Consider the following 22,988-nt stretch of genomic DNA (forward strand, 5'->3'; position numbering starts at 1 on the left):
TTATTTAATATAAGTATACTTAAATGTGTAAATCCAAATAATTAATGTGATGCATACAGCTGAACATAGAACCTCCTCTTTTTGGTAGTCAGTTAAAAAGTTATCACACCCGCATTATAAATGGGAGTGTGCTGACCGACTGACGGTAGTGAGGTACCATGCAATGCGACTGTTAATGTCACCCTTACACTGTAAAATACGTTAGTTTATAATCTCACTCGTGATAGTATAATCTGCCATCATATTGTGTACTGAAAATAGTGATTACAATTTAACGTGTTATTTTTCGGTATATAAACTATCGGAAGTAAAACCGTTAAATTGTCAATCAGGATAAATTTACCATAGAGTTACAAAAATATTACAGCGGGCATAAGAAAAATAATAAAAAATTACAATGGACAAATTAAAGAAAAAAGGAAAAGAAAGAAAATCGGAGGGGTGGCCAGTGCGTTCCCTAATTTTTTAAACACTTTATTTTAAACACTGTTCTTCCATTAGTAAAATGTTGTAATTGTTAATTATAAGTATAATTCAGTCAAATCTAAAGTAAGGTTAGGTTAGGTTAGACAATTCATGACACTTAGGTCAGTCTTTGGGTATAATAAATAATAAATAAATATGTGACGTCACAATTCTTGAAGTATTTTATTTGACTGACATATGTGTTTAATTCCTAACTCTATAAACACAAAACGGTCTACTGTAATGCCAACCAATCAGGGGCAAGTTCGGACAGTTGACGTTTTAAGATTGCAATTCAACGGTTTCACTTCACATGTTATAATATACCGAAAAATAACACGTTAAATTGGTTTCAGTATTTTCAGTTCACAATATGACGGTAGATTATAATATCACGAGTGAGATTATAAACTAATGTATTTTACAATTTAAATCCCCCTTTGCTGATACCTTACTCGGCTATATTTCAAAACAAGCGGACGCCCGCGACTTCGTCCGCGTGGAATTCAGTTTTTCGCAAATCCCGCGGGAACCATGGATTCCGCGATGAAAAGTAGCCTATGTGTTATTCTAGAGTAAAATCTATTTCCATTCCAAATTTCAGCCAACCCGCTTCAGTAGCCGCAGCGTAAAAGAGGAACAAACATACTTACACACTTACACACAAACTTTCGCCTTTATAATATTAGTGTGATCACTAAACTAACGAAATGGTTTATTGTCTGCATATTTGTGTCAGATATCTGAACGCAGCACAGAACAAGTTAGAACGTCTGCCCACGGCGGAGGACCCTTTCGAGGAGGAAGCAGAGAACAGGAGGAGTAAGAGCAAGAAACACAAGAGAAACACAGAAGTTTATACTGCGCCGGTGCTTCAAGAGCTTTATCTACAGGTGGGTTTCTCATCATATCAGTTGATGGAGTCCACTGCAGGACATAGGCCTTTTGTAGGGACTTCCAAACATCACGATACTGAGCCGCCTGCATCCAGCGAATCCCTGCGACTCGCTTGATGTCGTCAGTCCACCTGGTGGGGGGTCGGCCAACACTGCGCTTACTAGTGCGGGGTCGCCCTTCCAGCACTTTGGGACCCCAACGTCCATTGACTCTTCGAACTATGAGCCCCGCCCATTGCCACTTCAGCTTCGCAACTCGTTGAGCTATGTCGGTGACTTTGGTTCTTCTGCGGATCTCCTCATTTCTGATTCGATCACGCAGAGATACTCCTAACATAGCTCGTTCCATCGCCCGCTGTGTGACTCTGAGCCTTCTAATGAGGCCCATAGTCAGCGACCATAGTCTCGGAACCATAGGTCATCACTGGCAACACGCACTGTTTGAAGACTTTAGTCTTCAGGCACAGAGGAATTTCGGACGAAAGTGTGTTTCTCATTCCACTGATATTATAAACGCAAAAGTCCTATTAACATTACCCCGATAAAATTGTCACAGACAACTATTAAAATACTAATGGCTTAATACTAGTTACGTAGTTACTAGTTTACTTTTAATACTAGTTTGGAGGTACAAAAAGCAATAAAAGAAAAATAATTAGAAAATGCGTGACGGGTTGCGTTTATATTTTGCACGCAGATATGTGGTAACATTAAAAATATTTAATATGTGCGACCTATCTTTGAAATTACATGTGTCATATTTCTGGCAAAATATAAAACGATTGATTGATTGATTGATTGATTGAAGGCATAATGTATAGCCTTTGTACACTTGTGCAATAAAGTGTTGAATACACAACTGGGCCCATTCCAGGACAATCGTCTTGAGGAGTTGCCACCAGAGTTGTTCTCTCTTCCTGCGCTGACGAGTCTGGACGTGTCAAACAACAAGCTACGCGCGCTGCCGCCGCAGATGTGGCAGGCGCCGGTGCTGAGGGACCTCAACGCCGCTCTCAACCACCTGCGAGAACTTCCCACTGGGGATGAGGTCAGTGCATAGTCAGAAACGTGTTGGTTATATCGAAACACCGTTATTATTTATTTATTTATTATATATCCTTAGTATGCTTACAGCTATGCCAAAACGCATACAAAGTACAGACTTACAATATAACAATATAACAGATAAACAAATTACAATATAATCACTATACAATACAAACACATAAATTGCATATTTCTATAAAATTAAAATTAAAATTCACAGCTGTTTATAATATCAATAAATACATGAAGTTTTATATCAAAAATATCTATATTATATGGGGCTGGTTCAGGGATTGCGTTCTACACCTATAGTTGTGGTGAAATCTTCAATTACCAATAACTGACTCACCCGGTTGATCGGCAGAAAAAAAGGCTGGAACGTGCAATGTTTCACTAACGGAGGGATCCCTTTTTAAGCACGGTACAAAAGCATCACCCAGAGTGGTACAAAGTTTATATATTCGCGGAAAACAGCGGTAATTGTGTTCTAGAATTTTAACACGCATAGGTTGAGGTTACGACCGGCTCGCATTCATTATTGTAATTTCTTTAACACGTTGACGGTGACGACGCGTGCGTTGATTCCATTGGCACAACCTGCCAATAGCAAGCCGTTGAGACGGGCGGTAGGTTCAATATTACCAATTGCAGAATGTAAAACAACTACAGATTAATAATTATCGAACAAATCGGTCAGCGTTTAAGTCCTAAATGAGAATTGTTCAGCACTACAATCACCTGCGAGAGCTGCCTACTGGAGACGAGGACGGTCTTTAGTCAGAATTGGTCAGCGTTAGTCCTAAACGAAAGTTATTCAGCACTACAATAACGGTAAGACTTGGTCAGCATTAATGTCCCGCGTCAAAATTGGTCAGCATTAATTTTCATCAGAGTATATATTGGTTAGCATTTATGTCTAGAGGTAGATTTAGTGAGCCGTAAAATTGTACGAGACATATAACAAGGGTCAAGTGCTAAGGGATCTCATGCTCGAGACGAGGTCAGTGATCATAGCTAGAATTTGTCAGTCCTAAATGAGAATTAAATATTTCTTAAATATCTCTGTTTTTACAAAACCACGCTCTGCTACCAAATTTTTGTTTTAGCCAACTCAGTTATTCTCTCAATACCCTTGCACGTTCCCGATTTCTTCAGACCCTTCGCAGATGGAACCTGAGATGCGTGAAAGAAGGACTGAGCTGGAAAAAATATTAATTTCCGTTTTTTGAAAAAATTGCCATCTTACCAGCAAAGTGAAAGGTCCAAATTCTCAATAAAGGCATATTGTTGATTGCTCTTTCATAACCCCCTTACGTTTAATCTTTACTTGGTCAGTATTTGTGTTGATTTTACACAAATAAACAAAGGAGATGGTCCATTTCAGGTCCACTCTTGTGCCTCGTATCATTAAAATTTAAAAAATACAAGGAATTTAATAAAATTTTAGTAAAGTGAATAAATGTAACTAATTGAAAATAAATAAATATAATTAAAACCTAAGTTTTTGAGTTTTATAAAGATGGCGCCCTTATAGCAACAATGACATGACAATGGACAGCAAACGTCAAATCGATTACTGCATTGAAAACGTCATCAATCCGCCATTATTACCCTTAATAGTGTTGCATTTCTTTGGAGATAATAATTTGGAGGAATATTATTTCGAAAGAATTAAATTTAAATAAATTCGTAGACTTGTATAATCAAAAATAGTTAAAAAATATATTTTCTTTTATTTCCGCTAGGGTCCAACGACTGATCCAGGGCTTCATACAATTATGGACCATCTCCTTTGCTGCCTTGCATAACAAATTCTATTTTTTGTTTTAGGGTTTGAGTGATAGCCAGTCAGCCTCATCACCGTGCGAGTCATCACCCAACGCATCTCCCTCTCTTTCATCACCGCCGTTCGCGTTTGATCAATCCGTAAGTTAAATGATAATTACGTCTTAATACTACTCTCATTGGACCAGCGGGGTAAAATATTGGCCTAACCCCTCTCATTCTGAGGAGACTCGAACTCGGCAGTGAGCCAAATATGGGTTGATAATGATGATGACTACTCTATGTCTACGTTCGTTGTAACTACGATTTATAATACTCATCATCTCCTATATCTTATCCCAATAGGGATGATGACAGTTTTTTTAATTGTATATAAATTAAGAGTACGCTAATAGTAAAGCAATTTTGTAAAAGTAACAGGGTATCTGCGATCATTACTTTCGGAGCTACAGGGATTTAAATTATCAGATTTGCGGATCCCTGAAAAACGCCCCATACAAAATGAAGTAATGACGTCGTAGGTAATGTAATGATCGTTAGATTTGTATGTGCGTTCAAACAAAATTACTAATATCTTTGTTATTTGTGCGTTTATGTTTATAGTTCATTCATTGAAAAATGTCACATTTAATGTAAGGAAGCTAAAACTGTATGAATTTTCATCTAATTACAATAAAAGATTTTTAATAGATTTTGAAATTTTATAATCTCATTTATATTGCAAATATTCAGTCAATCTTTGCTTTTTATGTATAAATTAGTTAACATTGACCATATTTATCTGAATGTATCATAAAAATCAATATATTCAAACCTAGTCATCATCCCCAATTGAGTGTCAATTCATTTTTAACGTCAACGCCGTCTCAATTCTATTAACACTAAATCCACAGAGTAACCAGAGAGTTACAAACTGAAACAAAAAAAAACAAAAGTCACACGTCTCCTTGACATGCGCATATACAAACTTTTTTCATAGTTTGTATTTCAAAAATGAACACTCGCCGTCATCAACCAATATTCGGCTCACTGCTGTGCTCGAGTCTCCTCTGGGAATGAGAGTGGTTAGGCCAATAGTCCACCACGCTGGCCCAATGCGGATTGGCAGACTTCACACACGCAGAGAATTAAGATAATTCTCTGGTATGCAGGTTTCCTCACGATGTTTTCCTTCACCGTTTGAGACATCTGTATATTATTCATTAATCTGTGTACTAAAGTAAAATTTTCGTGTCTGTTGATTTTTTTTTTTATTACAGAAATCATCATCCAGGAGTCCGTCCATCGAAGTCAGCGAGTCATCACCGGACGATGGCGACGACGTCCCCACACTGGGCAACCGCGCGGGAAACGCCGTGTAAGTCATCATATCATTATTAACCTATTTCTTTTAATATGACCAACATTCCTACTTCATTCTCAACTAGTCGGAAAAGTCTATTAGGAGTGGGTAAGACAATCTCAGACCAATTCCTCGAGTCTCCTCTCATTCTGAGAGGAGACTCGAGCTCAGCAGTGAGCCGAATATTTGTTGATAACGACGAAGGGTGGACGAAGTAGAGAGCGTTCGCTAAGAATTTATTATTTATCTATTTATATTGTCAGTTGGTCGGAGGCGAGACGCGCGCACGCGTGGCGCGGGGCGCGCGCGTCGTCGCCAGTGCGAGCGGGCGCGGGCGCTGGTGCGGGCGCGGAGGCGGGCGCGGGCGGCGCGCTGTCGTCGCTCAACCTGGCGCACAACCAGTTCTCGTGCGTGCCGGCGCCGCTGGCGTGTCGAGCGCCCGCACTCACTCGGCTCAACATGGCTTACAACAATCTGAGGTGATGTTCTTTTTAACTGACTCCAAAAAAGGCGGAGCTATGTTTATTTCGTATTTATGCGTCCGCTTGGAATTTAGTTTTTCACAAACCCCTCGGTAACCATGGATTTTTCCGGAATAAAAAGTTGTCTATGTGTTAATCCAGGCTATAATATATCTTAATACCTAATTTCAGCTAATTCGGTTCAGTAGTCGAGGCGTGAAAGAGTAACAAACATTCATATCATCATAATCAGTTTTCGCAAATCTCGGAAAACCATGATTTTTTTTTTGGATTAATAAGTAGCCTATGTGTTAATCCAGAGTAAAATCTATTTCCGTTATAGAGTAACAAACATCCAAACATCCATACAAACTTTCGCATTTATAATATTAGTAGGAAGTAGGGTTGAAACCAACGTAAAAATTGTAACGACAAGGCGGGTAGTGGCGACAGCAAAATCTACGATTGATGCACCTTACTTCCAGTCCTTCCCCCCGTCGCCCGCATATCATAGGATGACACAACGAACTTGCTTACCTATACTGCTTTATTCAGTCATCGATGGTGGATTGATGGATATTGTCCGCAGATCGATGTCGTTCGTGACGTCATACCCCACCAGCCTCCGCCAGCTGGACCTGAGCCACAACGAGATCACCTGCTGGCCCAGTCTACCGCAGGTTCGTTCAATGTCAGATACTCTTTAATCCGGCCCTGTCGCTAAATCCATTCGTAGCGGACGTCTCTAACTGTAAACTACCTCCATACGGCCTCTGTGGCGCAGTGGTATGCGCGGTGGATTTACAAGACGGAGGTCCTGGGTTCGATCCCCGGCTGGGCAGATTGAGATTTTCTTAATTTGTCCAGGTCTGGCTGGTGGGAGGCTTCGGCCGTGGCTAGTTACCACTCTACCGGCAAAGACGTACCGCCAAGCGATTTAGCGTTCCGGTACGATGCCGTGTAGAAACCGAAAGGGGTGTGGATTTTCATCCTCCTCCTAACAAGTTAGCCCGCTTCCATCTTAGACTGCATCATCACTTACCATCAGGTGAGTTTGTAGTCAAGGGCTAACTTGTAAAGAATAAAAAAAAAAAAATACCTAGTTCCATACCATATACTTCATGCGCTGTAGGATGGTGCGGGTGACAGTTCGTTTCACTCTTGAAAGTTTGTCGCGATTCACGATAATAGTACGTATTATGAACGTCATAAGGCAACTGTCAACCTACCATGTGTCTAGTCATCATCATCATCATATCAGCCGATGGAGTCCACTGCAGGACATAGGCCTTTTGTAGGGACTTCCAAACATCACGATACTGAGCCACCTGCATCCAGCGAATGTCTGCGACTCGCTTGATGTCGTCAGTCTACCTGGTGGGGGGTCGGCCAACACTGCGCTTACTAGTGCGGGGTCGCCATTCCAGCACTTTGGGACCCCAACGTCCATCGGCTCTTCGCACAATGTGCCCCGCCCATTGCCACTTCAGCTTCGCAACTCGTTGAGTTATGTCGGTGACTTTGGTTCTTCTGCGGATCTCCTCATTTCTGATTCGATCACGCAGAGATACTCCTAGATAGCTGTGATAGCACAGTGGATATGACCTCTGCCTCCGATTTCGTAGGGTGTGGGTTCGAATCCGGTCAAGGGCATGCACCTCCAACTTTTCAGTTGTGTGCATTTTAAGAAATTAAATATCACGTGCCACAATCGGTGAAGGAAAACATCATGAGGAAACCTGCATACCAGAGGATTTTCTTAATTCTCTGCGTGTTTGAAGTCTGCCAATCCGCATTAGGCCAGCGTGGTGGACTATTGGCCTAACCCCTCTCATTCTGGGAAGAGACTCGAGCTTAGCAGTGAGCCGAATTTGGGTTGATAATAATGATGAGAGATACTCCTAACATAGCTCGTTTCATCGCCCGCTGTGATTCGACTGTCTTGCAGTGGTAAAAATGGTAGGTTTGTTCATCTCCTTCTGCTTTTTGTATGTCAGGTGGAGAACTTTGGTTCATCGGAGGGGGACCCCCTAGCGTGCTACTGCCCCAGCAAGTGTGCGCGCGCGAGACCTCGCTCCAGCGGCTCGGTGCGCTCGCAGCTGCTGAGCGCCGCGTGCCCCGCGCGCAGGCACCTGCGCCTCGAGGGGCTGCGCACTCTGGTGAGGATTGAAAGAAAAAAAAATATATAACGAGCTTGATTTAACTGAAAAACTGTTCAAAAAAAAATGAAGCGCCATTTATGAGCCTCAGACTTCGACCACTAATAACAGGACCTGCCTCGCTAACCGTTACCCCTCTGTCAAAAATCAATCATGATCGTTTTTTATGTCATTCAACTACACAAACTGGCAATCTTAGGGAGCTCTTTATACAACGAAAGCGATTACAACAATGAAACATCGATTCTATAGCAACAGTTTTTATAAACGCGTTAGATCATTGATTGTTGATCGTTGCCAGAGTTACGGTTAGCGAGGCAGGTTATTAATGGTCGAAGGCCACGCCAGATAACACTTACACTTTTCGTAACGGATTCAACAACTTAGTCTTACTACCAATTGTATCATCTATGCTTACTACTTACCTAATATTTTCGTATACATTTTTTCAGTGTCTGAAACAGCAGCAGATAATCCAGGTTATGTTAAGTGGTCACAATTAGAATGTTATATAAAAATGTCGTAATAGCCCAGTGCATATGACCTCTGCCTTCGATTAAGAGGGGGCGTGGCAGACAGAAATAAAAAGATTTTAAATACATAGAAGTAAAATTCTAAAGAAATATTCTATTGTTTCAGATCCTAGCGAACAACATGCTAAGTCGCATACAACTGACCACCGACGATGACGGACTGGTCCCGGCCAGCGAGCCGGACGGTGACGAGAACGATGACGAATGGGTGAGTTGACCTCGTCCAGTGGCGTACACGAGGGTTTTAACTAGGGTTTGCATGACACTCACAAATTGTACAAATTCCTTCTTTATTACCATAAAGAATGGATTCCTAAATTCTTTGTCCATTTTCCTCTATCTGACCTTATTATATGACCCGTCCATTTATATTTTAGTTTTCTTATTTTATATAGTACATCGCTCACCTTTGTTCTTTTCCTTATTTATGAAGTGGTCCTCGTAGTTTATGTTCAACATGCTACTTTTCATGCTGCGTTTGCAGACAAGGATTGCCGTCTCTTAAATAAAAATGGTCTATAATCTCTGACTGTTAATTACATAAAATAAAAGAAAATAAGCCTTTATTACTGCTGGTTAGTTACATTTACATTTTTAAGTATATACATAATTCTTATTAATTAGCAACTTGTCTCCTAAGATCTAACTCCCCTAAGATCTTCACTTTTCTCTGTCCCTCGCTATTGTCATCCGTTCCGGACCGTCGACCTTTTTAAAGTCATCCTCCCAACGTTTCACCTGTCTTCCTTTATTCCTCTTACCATACCTAGGATACCATTCTGAAATCCTTTTTGTTCATTTTTGTTTTTTGTCATTTGTTCCATGTTAATTACATATAATAAACTTAATGCTATTACTTAATTTATATTACACCAGAGCAGTTAGGTTGTCCTTCATAGGTCTCCTCTGCTCTGCTCGGTTCTGTAGCTTTTCCTGGCAGGTCCTCTTTTGTGTGGTTTGTTCCTCTCATCTTTTGTGTAGTCGTCCTTGCTTCCTTTTCCCATTTCTGGGATAGCATTGCATGACCTCTTTTGACCATTTTTCTTTTGAGAATCTGACCACATGTCCCCTTAAATTTAATAATTAAATACCTTTTTAAAAAACGTCTGTTACACCAGTGGCTTTTCGGATTTTCTTTATACTCCAATTGTCTTTTAACTTTATATGCAACGTGCTCGTTTCCATCTCATATTGGCATACTATCAGCTTTTGTTGGTGGCCTTTTGTCATTCTCCAGATTAGACATCCATTGGTCAGTATTGGGTGGAAATATTGTATACTTTGGTTTGGCATTGGAGTGTCTTTGTATTTTAGAATCTCTCTAAGAGACCAGCGAGCCTAACTATTATTTTGAATAATATTTGAGCGCTGTCTCTTAGTATATATCAATATTAATGTTATGTGTCACAGAGCAGCCGCGGTTCCCTCAAGGCAAGGTTGCTGTTCCCGCTGCTGTCGATGCTCGACGTGTCCAGCAACCTGCTGCGCGCCGTGCCGCCGGCGCTGCATCTGCTGGCCAACCTGTCCGTGCTCAACCTCAGCGGGAACAAAGGTGAGCTTCGACATCATCATCATCGTCATCGTCATCGTCATCGTCATCGTCATCGTCATCGTCATCGTCATCGTCATCGTCATCGTCATCGTCATCGTCATCGTCATCGTCATCGTCATCGTCATCGTCATCGTCATCGTCATCGTCATCGTCATCGTCATCGTCATCGTCATCGTCATCGTCATCGTCATCGTCATCGTCATCGTCATCGTCATCGCCATCGTCATCGTCATCGTCATCGTCATCGTCATCGTCATTGTCATCGTCATCGTCATCGTCGCCGTCGCCGTCGCCGTCGCCGTCGTCGTCGTCGTCATTATCATCATCATTATGTATAAATGAATGTGTTGTTATGATGTGTATGTATAATGTAACCTCGCGTCTTATAAGCTCAGGTGATGCGAGAACAACTCAGCCGCGTGGCGTCTGGTACATCAATCTCCAAGCACAAATCACAACTACAATCACGGAATAAGTACACGTTTTTGTACATCATATCTTTAAAGCCTGGGAAGAGTAAAAGGACGCATTAGGTGTTATTTGTGATTTGCCCAAGGTATTTGATTGTGTGCATCATGAATCATGAAACATTGATCAGGAAACTACATTACTACGGAATTACTGATAATTCCCTTAACTTGCTGAGTTCCTATTTGATATATATAATTCAGAAAGTACACATCAGTGGAACTCAGTCTGTTGAAAAATGCGGGTTCCTCAAGGATCTATACTAGGACCTATATTGTGCTCGAGTGGAAGGCACGCGTGCCTTTCACTTTTTATGTCTGTCTCTCTCGCTCTTAGGCGGGCTAACCATGCCCGAGTGGAAGGGACGCGTGCCTCTCACTCGCTCTCATTGTGAGCGCATAACGTGAGCGGAGCGTAACGCAGTTTCTTGAAGTGTCACCCGGCAAACCAATTTATAAGACGTTGTCACGTCAAAATTGTCAGTTGTTGTTGACTCCCGTTGAAACCCGGTGTTGACACCACTGACCTAAACAGGTCCCACCCAGCGCCCCGCCTGTCGTTGCAGGCGGCGTCGAGCATCACAGAGAGGGGCCAACACCCCGATCACTGTTACACCGTGACCCGTGAGGGTTACCGTGGAAGACCCGATCGTAATTGTCAGTGAGCGGCCACCCATTGAGCAATGCTTCCAGATATAACCGATCTGCCGCCACAAATGGGCCTGCTGACGCGGCTGTGGAACCTCAACACGGTGGGCTGCTCGCTGCAGGAGCCGCTGCGCTCGGTGGTGCGCGGCGGGCGCTGCCGCAGCGTCGACGTCGTGGGCTACCTGCGCTCCGTGCTGCAGGAGGCGAAGCCCTACGCGCGGATGAAGCTGATGATCGTCGGCGTGCAGGTACTTGGCTAAACGAAGAGTTACGGAGTATACGGGCGCCCGAGACTTTGCCAGTGTCGAAACCTTTCACATAACAACCTTGAAAGATAGACTCTTCTGTCGATGGCTTTATTTAAGAACTAGAAAAGGGGAGGCATTTCTACATAAATATGTAGAAAATCTTTATTTTAGAACTAGAAAAGGGGAACCATTTCTACATAAATATGTAGAAAATCTTAAACCGTTTACGTAGGGCACGCAACGGAAACTTTCAAAAGGAAATAAAAGCTAGACTTTGCCAGTGTCGAAACCTTTGACATAACAACCTTGAAAGATAGACTCTTCTGTCGAAGACTTTATTTTAGAACTAGAAAAGAGGAACCATTTCTACATAAATATGTAGAAAATCTTTAACCGTTTACGTAGGGCACGCACCGGAAACTCTCAGAAGGAAATAAAAGCCCATTTTTTAACACATTTTTCATTGATGCTCCGCTCCTATTGATCGTAGCGGGATGCTATATTATAGCCTTTCTCGACAAATGGTCTGTCGAACACAAACAGGTTTTTAACCGACTTCCAAAAAGGAGGAGGTTCTACGTTCGGCTGTATGTATGTTTTTTTTTTTATGTATGTCCAGCGATAATTCCGTCATTTATGGACCGATTTTGAAAATTCTTTTTTTGTTTTGGAGGGTTTGTTTCCAGAGTGGTCCCATTCCCATTGGTCACAATTTCTAGTTAGCTCGTATAAACAGACAGACAAAGCTTTGTCTTTATAATAATAAATACAGAAATATAAAAGGCCCCTTGGAATGATATTTCAGGGCATTGGCAAGACGAGCTTGTTGGAGTGCTTGCGCCAGGAATCCGCCATACAGCATCGGAGGAAGCCTACAGAGGTCAGTACCAACCCTTAACCTAACTCTATTATTACCTTTAACTAACATCATCATTATCAACCCATATTCGGCTCACTGCTGAGTCTCCTCTCAGAATGAGAGGGGTTAGGCCAATAGTCCACCACGCTGGCCCAATGCGGATTGGCAGACTTCACACACGCAGAGAATTAAGAAAATTTTCTGGTATGCAGGTTTCCTCACGATGTTTTTCCTTCACCGTTTGATACGTACACCAGTACACTTTGCGGTCGAAGTGGTCTGCTCTCAAAGAAGGTGGGGGAAGCATATTGAAGAGGCGTTTTGCCTTCTGTATGTTACTACCGCATGTCATTAAGATGACACGGTCATTGATGAGCCCCCTGTTGGGGGCTTTATTGGTTGTCATATATTTTCTTTTATAATGACTGTCGGGTCCTCAGACCAATTATAGAAGGACCTGTATCGCACTCATAATCACGAACAAAATTGTCTGTCATTTTCTGAAGAAAGCGAGCTTAGATTTGGTATATATCTTATGCTAAACTAGAAGTTTTTGCCCATTTTTTACACAATTCAACTACACAAAAAGGTATTTTTACGGAGCTCTTTAACAGACGAACACGATTACAACTATTTAACATCGATTCTATAGAAACAGTTTCTACAATCGCATTAGATCTTTGATCATATACTTTGACAGAAAAATAACGTTTGGCGAGGCAGGTCCTATATAATAATTGGTCTGAGGTCGGGCCCGAGTCAACGGATCTCTCTTTTTGTCCAGAAGATCTCTGGGCAACGCCAGCCTATCCGATGGTCTTGAGTGCCATGGTGCTATGTCCCGGGCATAGAGTCTCTTAGCTATGTCCTTGGCGCACTTTGCGTAATACTGGTCTAAAGAACACGCGTTGTTTATATTTCCAGCATTGGGTGAAGCGGATGGGCAACAAGTCGTCGCGGCGCGGCGTGTCCACCGTGGGCGTGGACATCTCGTGGCGTTCGAACCGTCCACATCTCTTGTTGTGTAATTCTTTATGGGTTACTTGGGATAGGCGGGGAAAGTGACTTGAGTGGAAAAGGGGAGTGTTTGTGAACAGTCAAAGGATCCTTTAACCCTACACACAACGTTCACAGGTGCGTGACTCCACTCAAGATCATTCTCTGCCATTCTAGGGTCTTATCTTGGTGTCTTACTTCATACACGCAGAGAATTAAGAAAATTTTTAGGTATGCAGGTATCCTCACAATGTTTTACCTTCGCCGTTTAAGACGTACACCAGTGCTCTTTGCGGAATACTGGTCTAAAGAACACACGTTGTTTATATTCCCAGCATTGGGCGAAGCGAATGGGCAACAAGTCGTCGCGGCGCGGCGTGTCCACCGTGGGCGTGGACATCGGCGCGTGGGTGTACGAGCCGCAGCGCTCCGCGCGCGGGCCCGTCACCTTCCGCACGTGGGACTTCGGCGGGCAGCAGGAGTAAGAGAACGTCTCTATCTCTTAGCGTAGGCAAGACAAGAGGCAGAGAACATCTCTATCTCTTAGCGTAGGCAAGACAAAAGGCATTCGAGACTTGCACCGCCATTTTTTTATATATTCTTTGCAAGTTAGCTCTATCGCTAACGTTCGAAAACTAGAAAGATGTATGGGAAAGACATTTGCTATCGACAGGTCACGTGGTCAAGATCTGTCATTCCAATGCATTTTTCTGGTTTTCGAAGCGTTAGCGATCGTAGAAAGAGAATCGACGTGCCACTTGGCTAGGGAGGCTGATTGGATGGTAAGTATGGTTTCCGTGAACAGTAGGGATTTGGAGTGATCGGTTGGCGGGAACGACTTGCGATATAAGGCGCTCGTCGCTTCAGTGTGCTTCAGTATGCTTCAGAGTGCTCGTGGCGTTCGAGCCGTCAATATTTCTTGTTGTATAATTCTTTATGGGTTACTTGGGATAGGCGAGGAGAGTGACTTGAGTGGAAAATGGAGAGTTTAACCCTACACACATCGTTCACAAGTGCGTGACTCCACTCAAGGTCATTCTCTGCCATTCAAGGATCTTATTTTGGTTACAGTTTGATTTGTTAATTAAGTTGTCCTGACAAATATTGTGTGACTTTTGTTCGACATTGGTTTTCATTTTTTTTCACTTCTGAAGCTTCTGCTAAAATATTGTAAAATCTAATCTAATACTTCTAATACTAATATATAAAGCTGAAGAGTTTGTTTGTTTGATTGAACGCGCTAATCTCAGAAACTACTGGTCCGATTTGAAAAATTCTTTCAGTGTTAAATAGCCCATTTATCGAGAATGGCTACAGGCTATATATTATCCCCGTACTCCTACGGGAACGGGAACCATGCGGATGAAACCGCGCGGCGTCAGCTAGTGTTGACATATAGGTTTTGTTGTCAGATACTACGCCACGCACCAGTACTTCTTGTCGAAGCGCTCCCTCTACCTCGTGGTGTGGAAGGTCTCGGACGGCCGGAAGGGGCTGGCGGCAGCTTTGCAGTGGCTCAGGTGAATTGAGACGCGCGGAAGAGCATCAGCCAAATTTTATATCACTAGCGGTTACCTGCGACTTTGTTGGCGTGGGAAGCTATGAGCTTTTTAGACAATAATAGGCTAAACATTTTTTTTGAATAGACTCAAAAAAATTCCATCAATACTACAGCCTTTCTTGATGAGTACTGTTTACTAACAAAGAAATTAGAAATGAAGGTAGAAAACTCATGTCATTTCATAACTTATTTATTTTAAATTATGTATAGTTTGTTCATAAAATGTTATATAAAATATATTAACCATATCTAATCGTTCTAAGATTATTAATATAATTTATTTTCATTAATTTAAGAACAAGTTAATTATAATTATTGTTAGGTGTGAAATGACTAGTGAATAATACCATCATTTTTAATTTGTTTGTTGTACCCTCATTTTTAGTTTTTTTTTTCGAGACGTGACACAGACACGTCAAACTAATAACACCCCCTTTTTTGCGTCGGGAGTTAAAAGTAATCGATATATGATATTCATTATTTTGTGGTCAGGTCCATACAAGCTCGCGCGCCGGGTTCGCCCGTCATCATGGTCGCTACACACTACGACCAAGTGGCTCATGTAAGTGATAAATGAATGTGGGAAATAAGTATTTTGAGAAGGATGTGACGTCACTCGACTGGCACGTGTTGGCTCGTGTCGACACTAGTTGGCGCTGGTTGCTTCCGCAAAGAGAGGGCGTTAGGGAGTGGGAGGGCGGGAGATAGTTTCTTTTGTTATTCTCTACAAGTTAGTTCTTGACTACAATCTCACTTGATGGTAAGTGATGATGCAATCTAAGATGGAAGCGGGCTAACTTGTTAATCAATGATTAACAAGTAAGCCCGCATTTTATACTATGACGATCGCGTTACTGTAAATGCGAATTTCTAAGGAACTGAAACAGCGTCATTTAGTAGCACTAATGCACAACTGTTTCAATTCCTTACATATTTGCGTTTACGTTTACGCGATAGTCACAGCACGAAACAATGAAAACTGCCACTAGGCACACTGCTCTCAAGTTCTGCAAGTACAGTTCGATCGCGATTATCTGGTAAGTTCTTTATTTTTACTTGAAAAGTCCCTGAGTTTGAAGGCCCCGGCTATGAATGAATGAATGAATTAATTAATGAACGAATGAATGAATGAATGAATGAAATATACTTTATTGTACACCAAAAATAATAATAACAGGCAAGAAATTAACTTAAAAACTAATGTACAATTGGTGGCCTTATCGCTAATGAGCGATCTCTTCCAGACAACCAATCGAAAAAGAGAAAATAAATCTCTGCATCGCCCTGTTCCTGGGTCATCTTTATCATCATTATCAACCCATATTCGGCTCTCTGCTGAGCTCGAGTCTCCTCTCAGAATGAGAGTGGTAAGGCCAATAGTCCACCACGCTGGCCCAATGCGGATTGGCAGACTTCACACACGCAGATAATTAAGATAATTATCTGATGTGGAGGTTTCCTCATGATGTTTTCCTTCACCGTTTGAGACACGTGATATTTAATTTCTTAAAATGCACACAACTGAAAAGTTGGAGGTGCATGCCCCGGATTCGAACCTACGCCCTCCGGAATCGGAGGCAGAGGTCATATCCACTGGGCTATCACGACTCTATACTAAAGCCATAATCGAGGAGTACTGTTTACTAACAAACAAATTACAAATGAGGGTAGAAAACGCTAGTCATTTCATTACTTTTTTATTTTAAATTAAGTATTGTTGTTTTATTAAACACTAGCTGACGCTGCGCGGTTTCACCCGCGTGGTTCCCGTTCCCGTAAGAATACGGGGATAAAATATAGCCTATAGCCTTCCTCGATAAATAGTAGATAGCCCATTTATCGAGGAAGGCTATAGGCTATATTATACACGTATACACGTATACACGGAAAGAATTTTTCAAATCGGACCAGTAGTTCCAGAGATTAGCGCGTTCAATCAAACAAACAAACTCTTCAGCTTTATAATATTAGTATAGATTATTCAAAATTTATTAACTATATCTAATTGTTTTAATCTTAATAATCAAATTTATTTTCATTACTTTAAGAACAAGTTAATTATAATTATTATTAGGTATGAAATGACTAGTGATTTATATCCTCATTTTTAAGTTGTTTGTTGGTAAACTCAGACTAAATACATAAGGACTAGTATCGCACCCAAATTCACGAACAAAATTTTCTGCCATTTTCTAAGGAAAACTAGCTTAGATTTCATACATATTTTAAACTAAACTAGCAGTTTTTGTTCGTTTTTTACACCATATAACTACATAAAAAGGTATTTTTACGGAGGTTTTTAACCGACGGACACGATTTTAAACTATGAAACATCGATTCTTTAGACAGTGTTTATAATCGCACAAGATCGTTGATCATATACGTTGACAGAAAAATAATGTCTTGTGAGGCAGGTCTTTATCTAATTAGTCTGAGTTGGTAAATAATATTCCTCGAGTATGGTTTAAGCAGCTAAAGATAGGGAAAGGTGGAAAACATTGGAGGAGGCTTTTACCCTTAGGGGGTCCATATAAAAATAAATAAATAAAAAACATGTAAATATAAACAGAAAAAAAAAATCAAATTTATTTTAGATATGTTATTTAAGATTGTGTGTTAGTTTTTAAGATTTATATGGAATTCAATGATTCATGAGCCGTGATAGCCCAGTGGATATGACCTCTGCCTCCGATTCCGGAGGGTGTGGGTTCGAATCCGGTCCGGGGCATGCACCCCCAACTTTTCAGTTGTGTGCATTTTAAGAAATTAAATATCACGTGTCTCAGTGAAGAGACTCGTGCTCAGCAGTAATATGGGTTGATGACGACGATGGAATTCAATAAAGTATTATTATTATTATTATTTTATGGCTTAAGTATAGTTCTATACTCGGACATTTAAATCGATGCAGTAAACTGACATGCGCTAATGTCACTTTCAAAAATAATGATACCATACTTAAATTAGTAGTGATGGCTTCATAAATTTAAAAACGATTTTTTAACTAGCGTAAGCCTATTAAGTTTTAATTCTATAAGTAAAATATATTTATTGCTATTTAATTAATCTTATTTAACAAAAGAAATAGACAAGAAAAAACCTATCTATCTCGATTATTTTTAAACAAAAAAAAAAGTGCGTGTCACATATATTAAAAGAGGAACAGAAAATGAGCGGGCTCGATCCATTAATTGACGACGTATCAGACAAATTTGTTTTAAATGTAACAGATAGCGATAGTGACTCAGAATATGAATAGTTATTAATTATTATTGTTTTATTTCTAATCCTCCTTAACAATCTTAATTTTACCTTAATTTTTCATAGGAACACTCTGTTCCTATGAAGAATTAAGGTAGGTAGGTAGTTGGTAATGCTCATAAATTCTTTTTTTATCCTCTGAAAAAAAATCAAAGATTTAAACTTATAGGATTATTAATTAAATTTAGTCCCATCACTATTTTTTATACAGCAATATCCTGTAACACTGGAAATGTCAATTTACTGCATCGATTTAAATGTCAGAGTACAGTTCTTGGGTAGCTATGCATTGTGTGCATCGCTGGTGCTGGTGCTTGTTGTAGAGCACGGTGAGCTCCAACGAGAGCCCGGTGGCGCTGCAGCGGCTGATCCGCGGCGCTGTCATGGCGGCGCCCGACGCTGACAAGCTCGGCCTGCCGCGCGTGTTGGACTCTATTGAGGTTTGTTCGCTCCCACTCACTAACTCCCTAGCTCATTTTTTCACTGTCCACCACACAATTCATCCACGGTGGATCGCTTAAGCCTTTTGGTCTTACCAGGTGTTATTAGCAATTTGGCAAGACTATTTTGTGTGTTATTTAAACGGGTACATACCACGATAAAACGACGAGATTTTTATTGTCGATATTTCGACCCAGTTGCATGGATCGTGGTCACGACGGGACTGAAGTTGCGAGATGAGAAGTGAAGTCAGCTGTTAGGGGAAGAATCGATCTACCCTCTTTCTAGTTCTTTTACTTTTTTCAACAACCTCGCGTTTTTGGCTATTTAGGCAAACCACACTCACGACATCGCTTTTGTTATTATGCGTATCGCGGCGCCCTCTTGGTTTGCACAATTCTACCACCGGGTTCCACTCGCTGGCTAGTTTGAAACCATCTTCCCGATTGAAATTATTGTATTTTCGAATTTCAATGGCTTCTCGAACTACTCGAGGTATATAGTGGCAGTCCGTGGAAATAATGCGTGGATTATGGATCTCAATCCAATGTTTTGTAGAACTACTAAACATTGGATTCATGCAACTGGATCGAAATATTGACATTAAAAATCTCGTCGTTTTATCGTGGTATGTACCCGTTTAAATAACATTATATTGATGTTTGTTCACTCCCACTCACTAACTCCCTATCTCATTTTTTTTCTGTTCAGATACATCTGTCAGTGATCAGTCGCTTGACTGTAAACTGAATTTTGTAGCAGATAATGTTTCAAGTTAAAGCGACTCTTTGTGTTGTGGTCCTTTTTACAGATATTTCTGTCCACCACACAATGGGGATGATGACTAGGTTTGAATATATTGATTTTTATGATACATTCGGGTAAGTCAATGTTAACTAATTTATACATAAAAAGCAAAGATTGTCTGGATATTTGCAAAATAAATGAGATTATAAAATTTCAAAATCAATAAAAAATCTTTTATCGTAATTAGATGAATATTCACGCACAAATAACAAAGATATTAGTAATTTTGTTTGAACGCACATACAAATCTAACGATCATTATCATTGCCTACGACGTCATAAGTTCGTGCCATTTTGTATGGAGCGTTTTTCAGGGATCCGCGGCAGCGCCGCAAATCTGACCCTTTAAATCCCTGTAGCTCCAAAAGTAATGATCGCAATCGATAAAATTTCTTTACTATTAGCATACTCTTAATTTATATACAATTTAAAAAATTGTCATCATCCCTATTCATCCACAGTGGATCGCTTTAGCCTTTTGGTCTTACCCGGTGTGATTAGTAATTTGGCAAGACTATTTTGTGTGTTCTTGCAGTCTGTTTTTATGTTTTATGGCCTCATTTATTAAAGAGATAAAAAAACCAGTGGCATTACCAAACATAATTAAAAAAAAGTACAAATTTTTTTTTTTTTTAAGTGTTTTCCAGATTTTTGTCGTATATGATAAAACACAATCTGAACTCAAGTTATCCAAAGAAATAGAAAAAACAAAAAAAAATCACATTTGTAACACGTGGGGTAGCAACTACATTGATTGTAACGTTATTTTGTGGTAGAGGAAACACCTCGAGCAGGTCCCAGGACTTGTGACCTTGGGAGTAGGTTTGAATGAAAATTGTTTTTCATGCCCACACTAAACAGTATATGACAAACAATAATTACAACACAAAACATTATCAATAATCACAACACAAAACATTATTGCACAAAAATCACTAACGTGACTGGCAGCGTGACGGTGTCTACGCTGTCTAACAAACAACTGAGCGTAAGTCATCAAATACCGTCTTATTTATAGCAACACTGATACCTTCCCTCTACAATAACGTAAATAATTAATGTTAATACCACCTGTGATCGAGGAACTTCTAACATAAAAAAAAAATGTTGTTTGCAGGTGTCGTGCAGTACTCGACATAACATAAAGCTGCTCGCTGACATCATCTACTCAGTCGCGTTCAGTGTCAAGCCGCCTGGTATAGTATTCTCTATATTTTGAACTATTTAAAAAACGTTTTTTTTTTAATATTTCATTTTCGAAAGACTATTTAGCTTTGGTAGCAATAGAAAAGTTTCAAACAGACAGAAAGAAATGTCAGCAAAAAAGAAAAATGTTTAATATTTAACATCTATTTGTAAGTAACAAATACATAAAATGAAAGTGGGGTTTATCGTAATAACCATATCCTACTTTTATTATAAACGTGAAAGTTTTGTTTAGATGTTTGTTACTCTTTAACGCAGCAACTATTGAACCGATTTGGCTGAAATTTAAAACGAAGATAGATAATACCCTGGATTACACATGGGCTACTTTTAATCCCGGAAAACTCCATGGTTCCCGCGGGATTTGTGAAAAACTGAATTCCACGCGGACGAAGTCCCGGGCGCCCGAACGTTTAAATATAGTTATTTTACGCGATATTTCACAAATCTGGTTAGATTGTGCCCGTTATTTGACTTTATTTTACATACATTTTTTGAAATACATTCATTGTATTTTCTTCACTATTCAGGCAGCAAAGAACCCCTACTCGAGCAGCGCGTCCCAGCGACGTACCTGGCTCTAGAAGAGTGCGTGCATAGTCTCGCAGCTGACCTCAAGGAGCCGGTCTTGAGGCACGACCAATATAGACGACTGGTAATATATTATCACTTTACTATTGCATGAGGCAGCATAGAGCCCCTAGTTGAGCAGCGCGTATTTTTAAACGATTACAGAAGACTGGGTATTTATTTCCATAATACTGCCACTGTATTTAGGCAGCAAGGAGACCCGATGCTGTGACACGTCAAGTATAGACGACTGGAATCGTATGGTAATACATTCATTTTATTATTGTATGAGGTAGCAATTTGCCCTTACTCGAGCAGCATGACCCAGCGACGTACCTGGCGCTGGAGGAATGCGTACACACCCTGGCAGCTGACCTCAAGGAGCCGTAGGTCGTGCATCTAGACGACTGGTAAAATATTATCACTTTACTAATGTATGAGGCAGCAAAGTGCCCTAGTTGAGCAGCGCGTATATTTAGACGAATACAGAAGACTGGGTATTTATTTCCATTATACTGCCACTGTATTTAGGGCAGCAAGGAGTTCTTCGTAGAGCAGAAGGACCCGATGCTATGACACGTCAAGTATGGACGACTGGAATCGTATGGTAATATAATCACTTTACTATTGTATGAGGCAGCATAGTGCCCCTATTCGATAGAACATATATAAACTATTGAAAAAATATTTTTTTAGTATTTTGAAAAAACCTTGTTATACAGAAATTTCCTCAATATACTTGAAATGAAAAGTTGTTACAGTACATCCTAATTACAGGTTTAGTTGAATCCCATGCTACGCACATGATTCTACTTTGAATCACACGCTTCAATAGTAATTATTTTACAATCCTTTTGCTCGGCATTCAATAAACAACTAACAACCAATTTCGCTTTAGGTAACGCAGTATATGCAACAGAGGAACCTGCGAATGTTTCGGGATGCGGCAGAACTGCACCAGGCGTCCATGTTCTTGCACGAAAACGGTAAATATTTATTTAAGTCTCAAATCATATAAAAAGGCGATTAACGCCTATCGCCTACTTATCTAACTCGTTTCTTTTTTGTAAGTACCCACAGAGAGGTCTAAGAGAGGTCCTCATATCCCCCTCAAATATCTCTATCATATTCTTTAAATTTAGGGACAGCCAAAACCGATGTTATCAGGAAAATAACCCAAGCTAAAGATGCTGCTCGAAATGTTCTCCGCCTTCAATGGAAAGGCCACATAATACAAAGAACATCAGACGATAGGTGGTCCCAAATTGTTACAATCTGGTACCCACGAGACCCAAAACCATTAAGAAGGTGGAGTGACGATAGTCAGGGTTGCAGGTAAAACATGGCAACGATCAGCCAGAGACAATACAATGGCTACAATTGGAGGAGGCTTTCACTGCTATATATATAAAATAAAAATTAACACTACTAACATTATATAAAATTAGATAATATCAACTAACCCACTAACAATCTATAAAACTTGTAATCCGTAATAATAATTTTCAAAAAAAAAACGTCTGTAATTGTAAGGAAATAAAGCTATTTTTATTTTTTTTATCTCCCCCCTGACTCATTCATCATTATCAACACATATTCGGCTCACTGCTGAGCTCGAGTCTCCTCTCAGAATTAGAAGGGTTAGGCCAATAGTCCACCACGCTTGCCCAATGCGGATTGGCAG

General features: G+C 40.4%; 2 protein-coding genes across 6 annotated transcripts in view; one reads left to right on the forward strand and one right to left on the reverse strand.

Annotated features, from left to right (window-relative positions):
* LOC112045824 (leucine-rich repeat serine/threonine-protein kinase 1) overlaps positions 1–22,988 on the forward strand; it is a 90,005-nt gene that overhangs the window by 30,335 nt on the left and 36,682 nt on the right. For all 5 annotated transcript variants that reach the window (XM_052889748.1, XM_052889750.1, XM_052889749.1 and 2 more), the window contains exons 14-31: positions 1,205–1,358; positions 2,236–2,409; positions 4,239–4,334; positions 5,453–5,550; positions 5,799–6,014; positions 6,586–6,676; positions 7,994–8,155; positions 8,795–8,896; positions 10,099–10,240; positions 11,401–11,603; positions 12,409–12,483; positions 13,794–13,939; positions 14,871–14,978; positions 15,512–15,581; positions 18,604–18,720; positions 20,646–20,724; positions 21,265–21,389; positions 22,203–22,290. In XM_052889748.1, the coding sequence (XP_052745708.1) occupies positions 1,205–1,358; positions 2,236–2,409; positions 4,239–4,334; positions 5,453–5,550; positions 5,799–6,014; positions 6,586–6,676; positions 7,994–8,155; positions 8,795–8,896; positions 10,099–10,240; positions 11,401–11,603; positions 12,409–12,483; positions 13,794–13,939; positions 14,871–14,978; positions 15,512–15,581; positions 18,604–18,720; positions 20,646–20,724; positions 21,265–21,389; positions 22,203–22,290 (2,246 nt within the window). The remainder of the gene's footprint in view (positions 1–1,204; positions 1,359–2,235; positions 2,410–4,238; positions 4,335–5,452; positions 5,551–5,798; positions 6,015–6,585; positions 6,677–7,993; positions 8,156–8,794; positions 8,897–10,098; positions 10,241–11,400; positions 11,604–12,408; positions 12,484–13,793; positions 13,940–14,870; positions 14,979–15,511; positions 15,582–18,603; positions 18,721–20,645; positions 20,725–21,264; positions 21,390–22,202; positions 22,291–22,988) is intronic.
* LOC112055983 (trichohyalin) overlaps positions 1–22,988 on the reverse strand; it is a 489,894-nt gene that overhangs the window by 20,552 nt on the left and 446,354 nt on the right. The window lies entirely within an intron of this gene.

This window comes from Bicyclus anynana, chromosome 26, assembly GCF_947172395.1.
Source record: "Bicyclus anynana chromosome 26, ilBicAnyn1.1, whole genome shotgun sequence".
NCBI lineage: Eukaryota > Metazoa > Arthropoda > Insecta > Lepidoptera > Nymphalidae > Bicyclus > Bicyclus anynana.